The 20,593-nt window shown below is 44.3% G+C and overlaps 1 protein-coding gene across 1 annotated transcript in view; it reads left to right on the forward strand.

The window, feature by feature from the left end:
- Window positions 1-6,075: 6,075 nt before the first annotated feature.
- LOC121443209 (uncharacterized protein C2orf78 homolog) overlaps window positions 6,076-20,593 on the forward strand; it is a 37,605-nt gene continuing 23,087 nt past the window's right edge. Inside the window, exon 1 of the mRNA XM_041644883.1 lies at window positions 6,076-6,301. Coding sequence (XP_041500817.1) covers window positions 6,076-6,301 — 226 coding nt within the window. The remainder of the gene's footprint in view (window positions 6,302-20,593) is intronic.

The raw sequence follows: 20,593 nt of genomic DNA on the forward strand, positions 1-20,593 counted from the left end.
TAAAGGTTGTTATGTTTGAACATTTTTTAAATGTGTCAGTCATTTTTAAGTTTGTCTGTTGAAAATTTTCAGTGTAGGTCTGTAATAAGTAAAGATCTTTTCCCACTCTAGCCTTGTTATACAAAAGCTTCTCAATTCAAGAGATATAATTTATGGTTTCTCACAATGTTTGTGCCACTAAGGCTATGTTTGAGACGTGACAAAATGTGCTTCAAAAATTTTTCTCTGTGAGGTTCAACATAATTTTTATATGCTAAGGCCTTTGACTCATTTGAACTTAAGTTTTGTACATGGAGATGGATGTAGATATATTTTCATTTTTCTACGCCGTTGGGGCCTGGTCTTGGCACCTGATAAGATCCAACAGACTACTGCTATAAAATTTCTGGGGGCAATTATATCCCCTTTGAAGGTGACCCCTCAAAAGATTTCCATTCGCACCCATCATTTGAGGACACTTAATGATTTTCAACAATTATTGGGGGATATTAATTGGATTAGGGGGTATTTAAACATCCCCCGGGCAAAGTTGTTGCCCTTGTTTTCTATTTTGGAAGGTGATCCAAATGTTAACTCGAACAGAACTTTGACCCCCTTGGCTGAAAAGGCTTTAAAACAGGTGGAGAAAGCAATGACTAAGGCACAATTGTGCCGAGTCGATCCTGCTTTGCCCATATTCTTATGCATCTTAAAAACTACACATTACCCTACTGGGGTGCTATGGCAAGATGGCCCTTTATGGTGGTTCCATGGTAATTCTTCAGGTACCAAAGCTATTCAATATTATCCTGAGTTGGTTGCTTCTCAAGCGGTATTGGGGATAAAACATTGCTTAACATCTTTTGCAACCATGCCAGATAAATTAATTATTCCCTATACCAAGGGACAGGTGGAGACATTGGCAGCTACAGTAAATGAATGGGCTGTTTTGGTTTGCGCTTTTCCTAACCTTATTGATAATCATTATCCAAGACATCCCATATTGAATTTTGTGGAAAGGAACTTAGTGTATTTTCCTAAGGTTACCTTTAAAAAGCCCATAAATATGGCCTTGACTGTTTTTACTGATGGCTCCAAAACTGGCAAAGGTGCCATAGTAATTCAAGGTAGGGAACCCATTTTGCTTGATTTTCGACCTGATTCCCCACAAGTCACGGAATGTATGACCGTGCTGGAAGTTTTTAAAAGATTTTCAGAACCCTTCAATTTATTTTCAGATTCTAAATATGTGGTGAATGCTGTTGCCTCGTTGGAGGTGGCCGCCTTTGTTAGAAATTCAAGTACAGTTTCCAATATTTTATGTCAAATTCAAGCGTGCATTTTACAAAGGGATAATCCCTTTTTCATTGGACATATTCGGGCACATACTTTGCTTCCAGGACCCATGTCTGAGGCCAATGATTTGGCTGACTGCCTTACCCGGTCCATGGCTTTGGTCGTCTCGGACCCTATAGAATTAGCACGAGATTTTCATAAGCTTTGGCATGTGCCTGCCAATACCCTTAGAAAAAAATTTCATATTTCCAGACAGATAGCCAGAGATATAGTTAAAGCCTGTTCTTCATGTGTGACCTTTTTATACCCTCCTAATGTTGGGGTCAACCCTACAGGGCTGCAACCTAACGCGTTGTGGCAAATGGATGTTACCCATCTGCCTGATTTTGGCAAATTAAAATATTTACATGTATCAGTGGATACCTTTTCTGGCATTATTCATTCCACGCCCCTAGCGGGAGAAAAGGTGACTCATGTAAAAACACATTGCCTTGAGGCCTGGGCTGCCTGGGGAAAACCCCTACGCCTGAAGACAGACAATGGCCCGGCATATACCTCCCATGGATTTCGTGCCTTTTGCGCACAGCTCCAAGTGACCCACATTACGGGTCTTCCATACAATCCACAAGGACAAGGTATTGTGGAGAGAGCCAACAGAAATATTAAAGAAATTCTACAAAAACAAAAAGGGGGAATAGCTGAATCCGCCTCCCCCAGGGAAAGAATCTCCCTTGCTCTCTTCACACTTAATTTTTTAAACCTGAATGAGTCGGGTACTGCAGCAGCTGAAAAGCATGCAGCAGGCCCTATGGAACAAAAGGAATATGTGATGTGGAAAGATATATTGGATAACAAATGGTATGGACCGGATCTTGCGGTGGCAAGATCCAGGGGAGCTGTATGTGTTTTTCCACAGGGCCAAGAGGCTCCACTTTGGATTCCGAGCCGGCTGACACGCATGATCAAGGAAGTTCCTAAGGAAGAGGCTGAGTCGCTGGAGAAAGTTCCTGCTAACATCCCTGATGACGTGGATCCAGGGGAAGTTGGAGCACAGAAGGAGAATCCTGTCAGCCTTCCCAAAGGCGATGCCCGTTCGCCATGATTTCCCCAGATTTTTACCACCGATAGAAACCTTGAGTTATAAGTCTAAAGTGGCCCTTTTAGGATAGTGAAAGGGTCCCTGTGCTTTCAGTTCGTGGGCATGTTTTTTGGCAAGCTGCCTGGGTGGCTATGTGTTGTGCCTGTGGTTGGTTTGCTGCCTTCGAGCACCAGACCAATAGGGATAAGGCTATATTGGGATAAGGTTATAATCTCTCAGGCTTTAGCTACCCTGGAGTGTGGCTCCTTCCCCCAGATATGGTTGTCAGCACTAAGAGACGCTTAGGGCTTCCATCCTGCACAGCCTTTGCACCCCATGGGATCTGTTGATTGATCCATTGCACTTGGGTAGGTGTGCGGATGTAGGTTCCTCCTGCACAGCCTTTGCACCCCATGGGATCTGTCGATCCATTGCACTTGGGAAGGTGTGTGGTTGTAGGTTCCTGCGACACAGCCTTTGCACCCCCGGGGTTCCTCGAGTACCCATTGCACAGGGGAAGGTGTGTCCATGGAAAATATCTTCCATCCTCGATCGACCAACACATCATGAGGTGGGGGTCAGATTGGATGACGTTAGTCCTGCGCTCATTGCTTACAAACAATAAGGGGGAATTGTAGTGAGCCGGACAGGATCGCCATTACAAGATGGCGCCGACATCCTGTCTTGTTGGTTATAGACAACTCCATATTTGGCTATGGCTTTGAGAGCTGCGCGTCCCCGCTTCCCGCATGCGCAGAGGATGAGGATCCTTGAGCCTATCCCGATGCGGTCTGGTGTCAGCTGTTGTTGGCAGCCAATCACAGGGCTACCCGTGTGCCAATTCCCTATTTAAGCGGCTGCCTTAGGGCACCCCGCCCCTTCGCTTCCTGCTGCCTCTCCCCTTCGCTTCCTGCTGCCTCTCCCGTCTGCTCCCTGTTCCTCGTTTTCCCGCCCCTCATTCCATGCTCCCCGTCAATCAAGGGCACTCCAGTAAAAGCGTGATCTGAGTGGAATCCTGGTGTGGTGGTCATTCTTCATCGCCGGTCGAGAGGTCCGCCACAAGAAGGGGTGACTGAAGGGCAGCTGCACCTTTCAATGCCCGTGACCACCTAGCCTCATGGCCTGCCTCTCCCCCCCCCCAAAAAAAAAGCCTTAAAAGGCAATACTAGGTTCTGTTTACATTGGTCAAGGTGCACTTGGCTCTGTGAAACTGGCCTATCATTGCCTCTCAGGCAACCCGGTGGCTTTTATAGTTGTCGACAACATAGAGAAGCACCTTCAGTCCATCATGTCAGAGACGGTGACACTCAAAATGCAACAGCATCCCAACATCATTAGCCTCTTCCAGGTTCTGGAAACCTGAAAACATTTTTTTTTTAATTTTCAAAGATGTTTTCTGGCTGTTGGAACTTTTGCTGTGTTTTTATTTTGGAAGCAAACATTTATCCACCCACCCCTATGCCCCACCACAATCTTCCTTTCATGCATCACCCCTCTGTCACTCCGAAAATGCATAGCTTTTGCATAAACTGTCTGAAAAGACTGAAATAAACACAGAAGAGGCAAAGGAAGTGTACTTTGTCAAAGACTATGTCCCTCCTTTTTTGGGATGGGGTACCATTGTAATGTCCAGGCTGGTCTTGAATTCTTGGGCTCAAGAGACCCTTCCACATCAGCCTCTCAAGTGGCTGTGGGTAAAAAGGTGTTTTTCACCATGCCCAGCTGAAATGTTCGCACCCTCAGCAGGTGATAAGATGAAGCCCATGAATTAACCATGTGGGTGTCTTTTTCCAGGAGGTAAATGGTGGCTTTTTACACTTTAAGTCTCAGACACTACAGTCTATTCTTTACCCTTAACATCTGCAGTTTTGGGGCACCAGGGACCTATTGCAATCCTGAGTCACCAGGGACACTATTTGCTGATCCTTTTCATAGTCTTCATGGTTTCTGTGAGCAGAAAACTTAGCCAATCTGGGCTTTGCTTTCCATCCCCCAGTTGATCTCTGCAGCTTAGAGATGGGCAGAGGAGGTGAACAGAGGTGAAAGACCTGTTCCAAGACAAGAAGGAAGGGCAGGGAAGTCCACTAGCTGGCCTGAGATATGGGAGTGGGAGCCCAGACGCAGGCTCTGCGCCAGGCCCCCAGCATTCTTATTTCATTACAGAACATGTCCTTCAAGGTTACCTGTTCCAGCTGATAAGAAGATGGCAGGCTGCAGGAGGAAAAGGCACAAAAATCACTTGGACAGAGTGTGTCAGTCATCAAGCACTGCCAAGAATGACCTTGACATTGTCGCTCCAGACCTGAGGTCCCAAAACAACCTGCTAGATACAGAGGGCAATGTGCAGCTCGTAGACTTTGACCTTGCCTCCAGGTGTAGAGCTGGCACTATGTTGCAAGTGCAATGTGTGACACCAAGACCTTCAATGCCCTGGAAAATATTAGGGTACCCCAGATCTGGTACTAACAACAGACTGGAGAAGTTATTGTATCCAAATCTAGCTAATGGCTTTGGTGGCTGGATCCAGCCCATTTCTTAGCTTTCCAGCCTCATGGAGGAGGTACCCCTGGAGCCATTTTTATTGCTACAACTTTGTGGCATTTCAAGGTCCTTGCCAGCAAGCAAGCTGCAGCATTCTGCTCACAGACCACATTCAGTTGGCCTGCCTGTCTGAAAGAGTCGGAGTCTGCCCTGGAAGTTTGGACCAGAACACCAGCATTTCAAAACAGCACAACTTTTTTTCCTGCTACAGCTGAAAACAAATAAGCATGCAGTCAGCTTTTATCAACACCATTTAAGTGTTTCATAGCAGGACCTCTTAAGAGGTGCAGGGTTTTGCAGCTAAACCTCAGTCAGGAAGCCTCTCTTAGATGAGAGCACTTGCTTGCTTGCCTCTAGCAAGCAGAACAGACCCAATAATTGCTGCCAAGAAAACATGCTTTACTCTATTCTTTCACTCTATTCTTTCCCAAGCTTTCTCAGGCTTTTTGTGGATTCAGTTATCCACGTTGGGCACCATTTGTAGTAAGGTGCTGCAGGCCGCTTCCTGCCTCCCAGCTCCCGGCCACTGGCTAGTTTTATACCTGAAATAACAACACACTAATTGTATTCTTTTAAACACTTCCTGGTCCATTATATCTAGCCTCTTGTTGGCTAACTCTCACATCTTGACTAACCCATATCTAATAATCTGTGTAGCACAAAGAGGTGGTGTCTTACTGGGAAGATTCTAGTGTATGTCTATCTTGGGCTGGAGCTTCATCATGTCTGCCCAGAGAGGAGAGGCATGGCGTCTGGCTCACTTCCCTTCTTCCCAGCATTCTGTTCTGTCTACTCCACCTACCTAATTTTCTGACCTATCAGACCAAGCAGTTTTCTTTATTGATTAACCAATGAAACAACAGATTGACAAATGACCTTCCCACATCATAGCTCAATGACCTCCATCCCAAAAAATTTAGCCTGAAAAAACAGTACAAAGGTCCTATTAACCATTGGTCAAGGTGCATTGGGCCCTGTGAAACTGGCCTATCATTGCCTCACAGGCAGCATGCACGGTGGCCATAAAAGTTGAAGACAACAGAGAAAAGCACCTTCACACAGTGACACTCAAAATACTAGAGCATCCTAATATCATTTGCCTTCTCAGAGTTCTAGTAAAATAAATACATTCTCATTTTATAACATAATTTGCCCTGGGAAGAAATTAGGTAAAAGTTTTAATGAAGGATGGGCAGGCTAAAGGACGAAAGGTCGCAGAAAATATCCGGTCAGCCATCAAGTACTGCCATGACCATGACGTCATCCATCGAGACCTGAAGCCCCAAAATATCCTACTAGATGCAGATGGCAATATGAAGCTGGGAGACTTTGGTCTTGCCACCAGGTGTAGAGCTGGCACTGTGCTACAAGGGCGCTGTGGGACTAAGAGTTACAGCCCCAGAACTGGTACTGAGAGAAGGCTATGATGGGAAGAAGGCAGGTGTGCAAAGTCTGGGAAGTTGTTCTATTTTATCACCACTGGGCAAAACCCCTTCAGAGGAAGCACTCTGAAAGAGTCCAAGAGGAATATCATCACCAATGGGACCTATGATATCCCAGCTCACATCTTGGGGCAACTTGAAAACCTAATTCACCAAATGCTCACAGTTGCCTCAGACAGGAGGCCCTCCATTGAAGACCTTCAGCAACATCCATGGGACATGAAATATGAAGAAAACATCTCAAGTGACACCAACCCAGATTCTAGCATTCTGGAAATCCTCTCTGGTCTTGGGTTTAATGCAAATACCAGCTTGGAATCCCTATAAAAGAGGAAATATATAAAGAACTCAAGAAACTAGATTTTAAAATGCTAATTGATCCAATTAAAAAATGGGGCACTGAAATGAACAGAGAATTCTCAACAGAAGAAGTTTAAATGGCCACAAGACATTTAAGGTCATGTTTAACCTCCTAAGCGATCAGAGAAATGCAAATCAAAACAACTTTGAGATATCATCTTACACCTGTCAGAATGGCTAAAATCAAAAACACCAATGATAGCCTTTGCTGGAGAGGTTGTGGAGGAAGGGGTACCCTCATCCATGGCTGGTGGGAATGCAAACTTGTGCAACCACTTTGGAAATCAGTGTGGCGGTTTCTCAAGAAATTCAGGATCAACCTACTCCAGGATCCAGCAATACCACTCTTGGGAATAGACCCAAAAGATGCCCTATCATACTACAAAAGCATTTGTTCAACTATGTTCATAGCAGCATTATTTGTAATAGCCAGAACCTGGAAACAACCTAGATGTCCTTCAATGAAAGAATGGATAAAGAAAGTGTGGAATATATACGCATTAGAGTACTACTCAGCAGTAAAAAACAATGACATCTTGAATTTTGCATGCAAATGGATGGAAATAGAAAACACTATCCTGAGTGAGGTAAGCCAGACCCAAAAAGATGAATATGGTATGTACTCACTCATAAGTGGATTCTAGTCAAAAATAAAGGATATTGAGCCTACTATTCGTGATCCTAGAGAAGCTAAATAAGGTGAACCCAAAGAAAAACATGTAGTTATCCTCCTGGATATTGGAAGTAGACATTATTGCCAGACAAAAGTTGGGAGATTCGGCGTGGGGGTAGGGTGGGTGTTAGGAGAGATGGGGAGAGAGAAGTGAGGAGGGGAGGATGGGGAGAGCATGGGGGAATGGGATGGTTGGGATGGAGGAAGGGTGGATATGGGAGCAGGGAAGTATATATCTTAATTAAGGGAGCCATCTTAGGGTTGGCTAGAGACCTGACTCTAGAGGGGTTCCCAGGTATCCAAAGAGATGTCCCCAGCTTGTTCCTTGGGCAGCTGAAGAGAGGGCACCTGAACTGGCCCTATCCTATTGCCACACTGATGAATATCTTGCATATCACCATAGAACCTTCATCTGGCGATGGATGGAGATAGAGACAGAGACCCAAGGTCCAAATGAGGAGCAGAAGGAGAGAGAACATGAGCAAGGAAGTCAGGACTGTGAGGGGTGTTCCCACCCACTGAGATGATGGGGCTGATCTAATGGGCGCTCACTAAGGCCAGTTGGACTAGGACTGATGGAGCATGTGATCAAACCGGACTCTCTTAACATGGCTGACAATGAGGGCTGACTAAGAAGCCAAGGACAATGGCACTGGGTTTTGATTCTACTGCATGCACTGGCTTTGTGGGAGCCTAGTCTGTTTGGATGCTCACCTTCCTAGACCTGGATGGAGCGGGGAGGACCTTGAACTTCCCATAGGGCAGGGAATCCTGATTGCTCTTTGGACTGGAGAGGGAGCCGGAGTGGGGGAATGGGGAGGAACATGGGAGGAGTGGAGGAGGTGGAAATTTTTAATAAAAAAAAAGAAAATATGATTAAATGGTAGGGACATACCTTATCATCAAAAAGCAGATACACAAGGAACTAGAGGTTGGCTCTACCACCTCAGCCAAGCCCGCGCACCTTGGCCATATGCCTTTTCCATCTCCAGTACATCCTATATCTCTGGTCTTCCCCCAAAACAAAGAACCAGCGAGCCCACCTTTAGCCTCATTCACACCCAGCCCTCACAACAGCACCTGCCTGATGTCCTGACATTATCAGGGCAGAAGATAGTCAGAAGTGCCTCCAAGCTTCTGTGTTATCCCCAGAAGAAGAGCCCCACTTATAGCTATACCCTCCATCCAGAGCTGTGGCTGCCCCATGTGTCTGCTTGGATAACTTCATCCATATAGAGATAAAGAGAAGGAGAGACAGATTTGCAGTGATAGGAGAAACAGCCTAGAGAAATCCTCTACAAAGTTTGGGGAATCAGCGTGAGGAGTTTGTAGCCTGTAGGTGCAGAGTTGTCTGTCTGTCTGTCAGGGAAACCTGTTTTGCACCCAAGTGAGGAGCAGTGGGGGCAGCTGAGCTCCCTGGAGCAGGGTCTAGGGAGTTTTAGAGCAAAATTTAACCCTTTAGCTTCCAGGAGTCATAGTAAAGAAAGCCTTTTGGAGATTGTGGCAGAAACATCATTGGTCCTTGCTGCGTTCTCAGGGGGTCTTGTTAAATGGTTCATTAGAAGTAACAAGGAACACCAATTAGGTTTGTAGTGTTTCACTGCCTCTCTGTTAGACCCCAAGTAAAAGAGCAGCAGCCTCTTTTGTCTGCATTTGACTTTCAGTTATATCCTCAAGGTAAAGTTTTCTATGCCTGATGTATCAGTATCATCTATGGAACTGCTAATCTGAACAATTGCCCATTGCATTGTAGTTTTTTTGACCTCTAGTAAGAGAGAAAATTACATAAAGTGAACATTTTAGGAGGGTTAAGGAGGGAAATCACTCATCCTTAACAGGGCATTTATGTCCTTCAAACCAGTAGCTTTCTACTGGTGAGGACTCTCTGAAAAGTTGCCGATACTGGAAGTGTCCCTGGGATGCTTCCAGAAGAGACCTCTCTAGGGTACTCTCTGAGGGGGTTTATTCAATCCTACTCACCAGTTCAACAAGGGGGTCAGTGTCCTCGGGGTCTGAAGGACACTTGGTGAGATCTTATTTGTGAGGCTGATGCTTTAGGGTCTCCTGATCATCCCTCAAAAAAGGTCTGTTCCTTCAGCGAGATTTCCTGATCAGTACCTCCAGGAAGCTTCATCTCTGGGAACAGTTCCAAATGAGTGACACCTCTTTCTCCGGGGGTGTTTTTATGCCTACTTCTTTTGAATCCTGAGTACCTAGTTCAAGGTGACAGGTAACGGGGTCCCTAAAAGTTCAGCTTCTAGAGACCCCTCTCAGGATATTTTTTAAGATTTATTTATTATACAGTGTTCTGCCTGCATGTATGCCTGCGACCAGAAGAGAGTACAAGATCTTATTATAGATGGTTGTGAGCCACCATGTGGTTGCTAGGAATTGAAATCAGGACCTCTGGAAGAGCAGCCAGTGCTCTTAACCTCTGAGCCATCTCTCCAGGAACCCCCTCAGCATTTAAAAAAAAGGTCTCCACAATAAGTGAAAGGGAACTAGAAATCTGTTCAGGAGCCAGTAAGTGGGAGCCTTAAAGTTCTAGCCTGTAAGGCTTCCGTTCAGGGTTCAATTAAAGGTGCCAGAACTGAGGTCTTTAATGCATTTGGACTTGAGTTTTGTGCATGGGGGTAGATACGGATCTGTTTACATTCTTCTACATGTTGACATCCAGTTATGCTAGCACCATTTGTTGAAGATGCTTTCTGTTTTTCCATTGTATAATTTTAGCTTCTTTGTCAAAAATAAGAGGTGTTCATAGGTGTGTGATTGATAGCCAGTTCTTTGATTCTATTCCATTGGTCAACCTGTCTGTTTTTAATGACAATACCAGGCTGTTTTTATTACTGTAGCTCTATAATAGAGTTTGATGTCAGGGATGGTGATGCCTACGGAAGTTCCTTTATTTTGGCTACCCTGGGTTTTTTGTTCGTTTGTTTGTTTTCCCATGTAAAGTTGATTATTGTTCTTTCAAGGTCTGTGAAGAATTGTGTTGGGATTTTTATGGGTATTGCATTGAATCTATAGATTGCTTTTGGTAGGACTGCCATTTTTACTATGTTGATCCTATTTATCCAGGAGCATGAGAGATCTTTCCATTTTTCTAGTATTTTCTTCTGTTTCTTTCTTCAAAGACTTAAAGTTCTTGTCAAATAGGTCTTTCATTTCTTTGGATAGTGTTACTCAGAGATATGTTATTTGTGGCTACTGTGAAAGGTGATATTTCTCTGAATTCCCTCTCAGCTTCTTTATCATTTGTATATAGGAGGGCTACTGATGTTATTGAGTTGATTTTTTATCCTGCCACATTACTGAAGGTATTTATCAGCTGTAGAAATTCCCTGGTAGAGTTTTTGGGGTCACTTATGTATACTATCATATCATCTGCAAACAGTGCAAGTTTGACTTCTTCCTTTCCAATTGGAATCCCCTTGATCTCCTTTTGTTGTCTTACTGCTCTAGCCAGAACTTCAGGAACTATATTGAATACATATGGAGAGTGTCGACAGCCTTGTCTTGTTCCTGACTTTAGTGAAATCACTTTGAGTTTCTCTCCATTTAATTTGATGTTGGCTGTTGGCTTGCTGTGTATCGCCTTTAATATGTTTAGATATGTTCCTTGTATCCGGCTGTCTCCATTTGCATTTCCCTAGGACCCTGATAGTGTACGCCCGGCTCTACACTTTGTCTCCAGACAACTATCTATGACCTTGGTGTTGTGGAGTGCATCTAACAGGATGCTCAGATTCTGTAAGGAAATCAAGGTGTTCAGCCGTTGTTTCCATCAGCTATGACAAGTGGATGACAATCCTACAACTTAAGCTTGGGAACAGGTCACTTCAATATCTGTAATTTTCTCTTTTTGGAGTCTGACGTCTTTGGCCACAGGATTCCTTGTGAGGACATGGCGAGCTGGCTTTGAAGAGTCAGACACTGCATTCTTCCCTCTGTCAGGCTTCTTCTGAGGATCGATGGGCTTTGTGCCCGACCCCTTTCCCTTCCTTGATGTGTCCTGGGCTTCAGTTCCTCAGCTATTGCTCAGGGACTAGAGGAAAATGCATTTGCAGTGAGTACTCATCAGATAATAGAGAGTGGGGTCCCAGTGAGGCCTCTTCCAGCTCTGCAGGGGCTGTTGCTCTCTGGGTCCTCCTATGATGGGGACTTCTTTCTAGCTGCACTTAAGTGCATGCTGAAAGCCTGTCCCTATGACAAAATCTACAGAAGGCCTGTCACCAATCACCATCAGGGGGAAGGGTCTTGCCATCAATCTGGGAAGATACCAGTGTCCACACACCATCAGACAGGGGGAAGGACCTTGCCATCAATCTGGGAAGATACCAGTATGCAAACACCATCAAACAGGGAGAAGGCCTTGCCATCAATCTGGGAAGATACCAGTGTGCATTTATTTTGAGCTGCAGGCAGCAAAAGAATCATGGAAGGCATGCCTTCATCCCCCTCCCTGCCTCTTCTGGGCTCCTTTCAGTGTGGAAGCAGTTTGCAAAATCAGGGTGCTGCCCCAGGTGGCAAGGGCATTGCTTCTGAGAGTTTGCTGAATCTCATGCAAAGGAAAGGCACAGCTGAACATGGGGGGAACTGGGCACTACCGGTGGAGGTGGATGGCTCTACTTCTTGGGACAATAGAAGAAGACAAAAAGCATGGAGACACTTCTCTCCCCTGTGACATGTCCTCAAACAGGTGCTTACCTGAGAGCAGATGCCCTAAAGGCCAAGGGCAGGATACTGGCTCTTGGTTTCTGTAGGAAAGCAGAAGGGGTAGAATTTGTGTGGCACCGGAAGGTATATGATCTTTGCAGAGGTATTTCAGACAAGCCCAAGGTACTGGACACCCTTTCAGGGTGAGAAATATCCCCATGTTTCTTTTTCTCAGAATCTCTCTTCTGCACTGAGGCACAGATCATATTCATGTCATGCCCAAGAGCGGAGAGCACAGTGCTAAGTTGCTGTGGCCTGGGCAGATCTCACTTGGAATAGTCTGTGGACTTTGCTCATATTTAGTGAACCATAGGAGTTTCTGAGTATCTTGTAGTGGGTGACCTCTGTGGTACAACTGCCAAAAGTTGGTGCATGAGGGTTTTTAGCTGCCCAGAGGCATGACCTGGAATTTTGTATGTCCCTATTAGGATGCATTGCACTCTGTGAATGCTGTTCCCTAAGCAGGGGCGGTGTCAAGTGTTCAAAACTCAGAAAGCATCCTGCCCAAATTCTACCCATTATTTTCATCATATCCTTTTCTGAGAAAGGGTTTGGGAGCATTAAAGAGCTTAGTTCATGCCCAACTCTACCCTTAGAATTGAGACCAATGGCAATGACCTTGACATTGCTGTCTGCATCCAAGTGGGTGGTTCCAACTTTGTTTTCTGGCAGCATTTGATCGCTGTTATGATCTGTTCAGATTGTTTCTTGACCTCTTCTGCCAGCAGAAATCAGAATTCCTCCCCAGCACATTCAGTTCTTAATTAAAAACAGATGCCGTCATGATATGGAGTAAGCAGGTTGCATGCAAATGCTGTGACCTTTGGAAAACAGGCATTTCCAACAACAAAAGAAAAAAAAACATAGCACAGATACTTCTCTGTGCTTTCTAAGATAAGATTTGTGTGCCTGCTGGGTCCCTTGCGAGGCCAGAAGAGCCTAATTTTACAGGGTCAAGCCCACACAACCTTAGTAAGAAGCAACACCTACTTTCTCCTGAGGCTCTTTTTCTGAAGGGGCTGGCCTAGAAGTGAGGCAGAGCAGCTGCCTTGCTCCTCTCCTGACAGGTCCTGGGAAAATCTCAATCCAACAACTGGAAATGAAACCAACATAGGTACATATGAGTTCCTTAGGTTGCAAAAAGAACAGCTTCCTAGAGTATAGGGACAAAACTCAAACCCAGAGCACAGACTTATATACATGTTCACAACTGTTCCCGGTGAACAAGAAACAGTTCCCACACTGCTCACCTTAACCCACAGTGACTGTCACCTCTTTTGCCCTCAATAACTTTTTCTGTTCTTGTGATAATGCTAAGGATCTCTGAAGTGATTGAAGGAGAACAGTTCCCATAGTCTCCTGTGTCATTACTTGGTCCTCAGTCCATGGAACTCTTTGAGAAGGATTAGGAGGTGTGGCCTTGTTTGAGCAGGTGTGTCACTAGGGGTGAGTTTGGCAGTCTCAAAAGCCCATGCATTTCCCAGTGATTGCCTCTCTGCCTCCTACTTGTAGGTCAAAGCATGCTCTTAGCTGTTCCTACCATCAAGGACACTAATTCCATAAACTGTAAAACTAAATTAAACTCTCTCCTTTACAAGTTTCTTGCCTTCTCATGGTGTCTTATTACAGCAAGAGTAAAGAAATGAGGGCACCATAGTAGCTTCTGCCTCAATGATCAAAAAGGCCGACATTTCCTTATTCATGAGTCTAAGCCAATATGACGCTTCAGTGGCCTTTGCACTTGAGGATCTCAGATCATTTCAGGCTTTTAGGAAGGAGGCTCTCAGAGGGAGGAGCCATAAATAGTCGTACCGAGCTGGGATGTCTATGAACCACAATGGCCAGCAGGGCATGATATCCAGGTTGTCAGAGAGCTCCAGAAATGCAACTTTTTTCAGCTGAAGCCAGTGCTGGGACAGGCATCGCGATGCAACTGCCATGAGTCACCCCTTCTTGTAAGTCACTCCACACCCACACTTCTGCAAGGAGCTCCAATTGTCTGAATGAGCTGGACTCGGGTAGAATCCTTTCTTCAGTTTGCTGTTAATACCGGATCCAGGTACACTGATATTTTTCATGCATCTCCAAGGAAGGCCTCTGAACACACATTTAAGGAAGGCAGGGGGTGGGGCTGGAGAGATGGCTCAGAGGTTAAGAGCATTGCCTGCTCTTCCAAAGGTCCTGAGTTCAATTCCCAGCAACCACATGGTGGTTCGCAACCATCTGTAATGAGGTCTGGTGCCCTCTCCTGGCCTGCAGGCATACACACAGACAGAATATTGTATACATAATAAATAAATAAATAAATAAATAATCAATCAATCAATAAATAGAAATAAAAAAAAGGAAGGCAGGGGGCATCAGTCCTGCCTCATGGTTTCTCCCAGTGGCCACTGCCTGAGTGCGTTGTTAGCAGATGACTTCACTTAGTAAGCACTCAAATTTTGACTCTAATTTAAAATGACCCATGAGAGGCCACGGGGATCATCAGCCTAGCCCACAACAAAAGCACCTCTGGTGAGTTTTCTTCCCAGGCCCCTGGGGAACAAACCTGGACAAACTCTGTTTAGAAGAGAGGCTGTGCCCTCAGATTCCCCGTCCCAAGGCTCCTCCTACTTTTTCACTTATGCCATGTGTTCAGGTTGGTATTGGGGCCAATTCTGACAGAGTTCCACACCCAGGACTTCTTGAACCCTAATCAGAAAGGTAGGAGAGGGGAAGTTATCTGTCCCACCATCCACCTCTCCAAGGATGGCTGTCCAGGCTGTCACTAGTGTGGTTGAGCTCAGTGGCCAGCATCCCCCAATGTGTCACTTCATGTTCCTACGAGTGGACTGGCCTGGGGCAGACTCTCAGAGCACAGCTACTAGTCACCATTGGACCAATCAGGGTTGAGCACATCCTGAAGGGTAGCACAAGGCCTTGCTGCTATAACAAGATGGCCCCATGCCTTTGTCTACCCCATGGTGCTCTCACGCTGTGTGAACCTGCCGACCTGTTGAACAGCACCAGAAAGGGGCCTGAGGATTAAGAAAGAGATAAAAGACAGAAGATAGAATCAGGAGAGCTTCAGTGAATACTGCAGCAGCCCCAAGTTCATTTCTCAAAGCCCTTTTATACCCAAAGTGAAAGAGGTTCTTACCATGGTTCAAAGAACAAACAAGCATAATCACCTCCTTAATTCGCAAAACATCTAATAACCACATCTTTGGTCAGACATCCTGTTATTTGGCCTTGAGGAGCAAGAACAAACTTGAAGTCTCTGACCTTGAGTCAAGATGGAATGGAGATACTGTAGGCTCCCCCATTACTCTATCCCCACTCAATAATAGGCAATGTCTTGTTCAGGCCAGCATTTTGAGAGGTCCTGCTCCTGCACCATGACCACTAGTCCTCATTCCTGATCGTTAATGACCTGCCTTCAGTGTTCTGTTAATGCAAAAATTACAGCTCTTACCTCAAAAGGGATGAAAGACCATTCTGGAGCAAAATTTGATTTTGTTTCCCAGGAAACACAGAGTCCAGTTAACCTAGGTTCCATGTCCCCACATGGAAGCAGTTTCAGAGCAGTAACAGAACAAAGAAAGTTACAAATCATGGCTCTGAAAAAATGCAGCTTTTGGAACCCATTCACTTTGGAAGGACACTTACTCAGCCTAAATATAGTGGGGAGGCCTTGGTTCTACCTCAAAGCTAGACTTTGTTGACCTCCCATGGGAAACCTTACCCTCTCTGATGGGGCTGGGAGGAGGGAAGGGAGTAGGAACTGAGATTGGTATGTAAAATGAAAAAAGATAGTTTTTAAAAACAATTTAATTTTTAAAACTGCATTGGTGGAAACATTTAGAAAGCAGTTACAGAAGGCAGTGGAGTGGTGTGTAGGGATGACTCCTAAAACAGGATGAAGTGTAAAATTTGACAAAGCTACAGTAAGGGATGTTCAGGAATCTTTGGGTTTTTTTTTTTCTTTTTGCCTTGGAAGTTTCTCTTTATTACAAAAGGCAATGTGAGGAGCTAGTCTACAGCAACTTGATACACCATGCTTTGTTGATACCCATTCCAGAACAGAAACAGAGTAGATGGGTGGGGGCAGAGGAGAGGTGGGGGGAGATAGGAAGAGTAGAGGGGGGGAGAAATTGTGATTGGGATGTAAAATAAATAAATTTAACAAAATAAATGTTGCTGCTTGGATTATTTTAGGGATGTATCTCTTCCTCAGGATTCTTTAGCTGTAGATAAGAGACATTGTCTCCACCTCTTTTATGCAGGAAGACACAGCTTTACTGATAAGAACTTTAGATCTCAAACTTGGCCATCTTCTTGTGTTATGCCCATGTCACAAGACCCTCAATGAGACCAGCAAGGACTTGGTTTCCAGTGCAAACACACAAGGGTCTTTATTGACAAGCTCAAGCCTGGTCTGCAACCCAACACTCCAACACAGCAGATGGAAAAAATACGACCCCAAACTCAGAGAAGGGTAAGTTTTTAAGGGGAACAACCACAAGCAGGGAGTTCCATGTCTTGGCATTTCAGGATTGGGTCGAGGATATGGGGCCAGGTGATTTTTAAAATCATTGGTCAGGCTATTGCCCAAAGACACAAATGCCAACAGGATATCTGACCATCCGGACCTTGTAAAGTTCATTGTCCTATCTTCTAATTGGCTGTGTCTAGGGGTCAGTGTTTAAGTTTCTCTGCCACTGCACATTTTGTTGTTTTTTTTTTCTGGAACTGAATTCAACCCCTGGTTACCAGATATCTAAAGATGGAGGCCCTTTTTCAAAATGGAGTCTATGAGGCCAAGTCGATTTTCTTAGGTCCCCACACCTCTACCCATTCTGCCTCAGATCTGATTACACTGAGTGAGGAATGGAAGCACAGAGATGGGGAGGACAAGGCAAGGATGCTGAATAGGGGCAGCTCTGTATTCACAGCAGGTCAGGCAAGTGGTTTCTAAAATGGAGTCTGCCTCACAGGTGGAGTTAGGGCACTTTAGTAGTCAGAGAACAACAGAGGCATGATTAGGCTTGGTTGTCATAAACACCACAAGTGGAGCAGGGGGAGGGAAAGAATAGGTGGTTTTGTCAGGATCATTCTGAAGTTGAGGGACCTGGTGTTTTCCCTCATATTGAGTAGGAGAGATATGAGCATCAAACAGCAAGCCCTAGAGTTAAGGGATTTGGAGGAATGGAGCTATAGGTGAGGGAGGTAGGAAGAGGCAGTGGAGGGAGAGTCTATCTATGATCAGCTCACAGTTAGATGTTTCTACCAAGAACAGCAATGAAATCCCTATGGAAATATATCCCAAATTAAAAGAATTCTCCCTCCACTGCCTCTTCCTACCTCCCTCACCTATAGCATACATCAAATCCCACACTCTAATAGTAGGAGATTTCAACACTGCGCTCTCACTAATGGACAGGTCAACCAAACAGAAGCTTAACAGAAAAATAAAAAAACTAACAGATGTAATGAACCAAAAGGACTTAACAGATATCTATAGAACATTCCACCCAAACAGAAAAGAATATACCTTCTTCTCAGCATCGCATGGAACCTTCTCAAAACTTGACCACATAATTGGTAACAAAGCAATATACAGCAAGCCAACAGCTAACATCAAATTAAATGGAGAGAAACTCAAAGCCATTCCACTAAAATCAGTAACAAGACAAGGCTGTTCACTCTCTCCATACCTCGTCAATATAGTGCTTGAAGTTATAGCAATGGCAATAAGACAACATAAGGAGATCAAGGGGATTCAAATTGGGAAGGAAGAAGTCAAACTTTCGATATTTGCAGATGATATGATAGTGTACAGAAGTGACCCCAAAAACTCTACCAAAGAACTCCTACAGCTGATAAACACCTTAAGTAATGTGGCAGTTGCCCTCCTATACACAAAGGATAAAGAAGCAGAGAGGGAAATCAGAGAAGCATCACCTTTCACGATAGCCACAAATAGCATAAAGTATCTTGGGGTAACTCTAACCAAGGAAATGAAAGATCTATTTGTCCTACAGCACGTACTGGCTTTGGGGGAGCCTAGGTAGTTTGGACGCTCACCTTACTAGACCTGGATGGAGGTGGGCGGTCCTTGGACTTCCCACAGGTCAGGGAACCCTGATTGCTCTTCGAGCTGATGAGGGAGAGGGACTTGATCGGGGGAGGGGGAGGGAAATGGAAGGCGGTGGCAGGGAGGAGGCAGAAATCCTTAATAAATAAATAAATTTAAAAAAAATGTACCACGTGCCAACACTCTAAGTCTAAAAAAAAAAGAAAAGAAAGATCTATTTGACAAGAACTTTAAGTCTTTGAAGAAAGAAATTGAAAAGGATAACAGAAAATGGATCTCCCATGCTCTTGGATTGAGAGGATCAACATAGTAAAAATGGCAATTCTACCAAAAGCAATCAATAGAGTCGATGCAATCCCCATCAAAATCCCAATGAAATTCTTCACAGACCTTTAGAGAACAATAATCAACTTTATATGGAAAAACAAAAAACCCAGAATAGCCAAAACAATCCTATACAATAAAAGTACTTCTGGAGGCATTATCGTACCTGACTTCAAACTCTAATACAGAGCTACAGTAATGAAAACAGCTTGGTATTGGCATAAAAACAGAGATGTTGACCAATGGAATCGAATTGAAGACCCGAATATTAACCCACAAACCTATGAACACCTGATTTTAGACAAAGGAGCTAAAAGTATACAATGGAAGAAAGAAAGCTTCTTCAACAAATGGTACTGGCATAACTGGATGTCAATCTGTAGAAGAATGAAAATAGATCCATATCTATCACCATGCACAAAACTAAGTCCAAATGGATTAAAGACCTCAATATAAATCTGATCACAATGATCCTGATAGAAGAGAAGTAGTCTGCAATGCATAGACACACGAGACCATCTCCTACATATAACCCCAGTAGTACAGACAATTAGAGCAAAAATGAATAAATGGGACCTCCTGAAATTGAGAAGCTTCTGTAAAGCAAAGGACACAGTCAATAGGGAAAAAAAGATAATCTACTGAATGGGATAAGATCTTCACAAATCCCAAACCAGACAAAAGACTGGTCTCCAAAATATATAAAGAACTCAAGAAACCAGACATTAAAATTCTAAATAACCAAATTAAAAAATGGGGTACTAAACTAAACAGAGAATTCTCAACAGAAGAAATTCAAATGGCCAAAAGTTACTTAAGGACATGTTCAACTTCCTTAGCTATCAGAGAAATGCAAATCAAAACAACTTTGAAATACCACCTTACACCTGTCAGAATGACTAAGATAAAAAAACACCGATGACAGCATATGCTGGAGAGGATGTAAAGTAAGGGGAACACTCCTCCATTGCTGGTGGGAATGCAAACTCGTGAAATCACTTTGGAAATCAGTGTGGTGGTTTCTCAGAAAATTGGGAATCAACCCACTTCAGGATGCAGCAATACCACTCTTGAGAATATACCCAAAAGATGTCCAATCATACTATAAAAGCATTTGTTCAACTATGCTCATAGCAGCATTGTTTGTAATAGCCAGAACCTGGAAACAACCTAGATGCCCAACAATGGAAGAATGGATAAAGAAAATGTGGCACATATACATATTAGAGTGCTACTCAGTGGTAAAAAAAACAATGATATCTTGATTTTGCATGCAAATGGATGGAACTCGAAAACACTATACTGGGTGAGATAACACAGACCCAAAAAGATGAATATGGTATTTATTCACTCATTCATGGATTCTAGCCATAAAGAAAGGACATTGAGCCTATAGTTCATGATCCTAGATAAGCTAAGTAATAAGGGGAACCCAAAGAAAACCATATAGAGAGAGATCTACCTGGAAACTGAAAGCAGACAAGATCGCCTAGCAAAAGTTGGGAACATGGGGACAAAGGAGAGAGAGAAGGGGAGAGAGGGAGGAAAAGGGGAGAAAAGGAGGTTTGGAGATAGCTTAGTGGAATGGGATGGTTGAGATGGAGGAAGGATGGATATGGGAGTAGGGAAGGAGATATCTTAATTGACGGAGCCACTTTGGGGTTGGCAAGAGGTTTGGCTCTGGAGGGTTTCCCAGGAGTCCATAGGGATGACCCCAGCTAGGACACTGGGCGGTGAAGGAGATGGTGCCTGAACTGGCCTTGTCCTATAGTCAGACTGATGATTATCTTGAATATCACCATAGAACCTTCATCTGGCGATAGATGGAGACAGACAGAAACCCACATTGGAGCACTGGACTGAGGTCCCAAGGTCCAGTTGAAGAGCAGAAGGGGGGAGAATATGAGCAAGGAAGTTAGGACCATGAGGGGTTCACAAACTGAGGCAGTGTGCCTGAGCTAATGGGAGCTCACCAACTCCAGCTAGACTGGGAATGAACAAGCATGGGCTCAAACTGGTCCCTCTAAATGTGGTTGACAGTTGGGGCAGACCGAGGGACCAATAACAATGCCACTGGGATTTGTCTCTACTGCATGTATTGG

Source organism: Microtus oregoni, unplaced genomic scaffold (assembly GCF_018167655.1).
Source record: "Microtus oregoni isolate MIOR12 unplaced genomic scaffold, Mior012 000102F_ref0000329, whole genome shotgun sequence".
NCBI lineage: Eukaryota > Metazoa > Chordata > Mammalia > Rodentia > Cricetidae > Microtus > Microtus oregoni.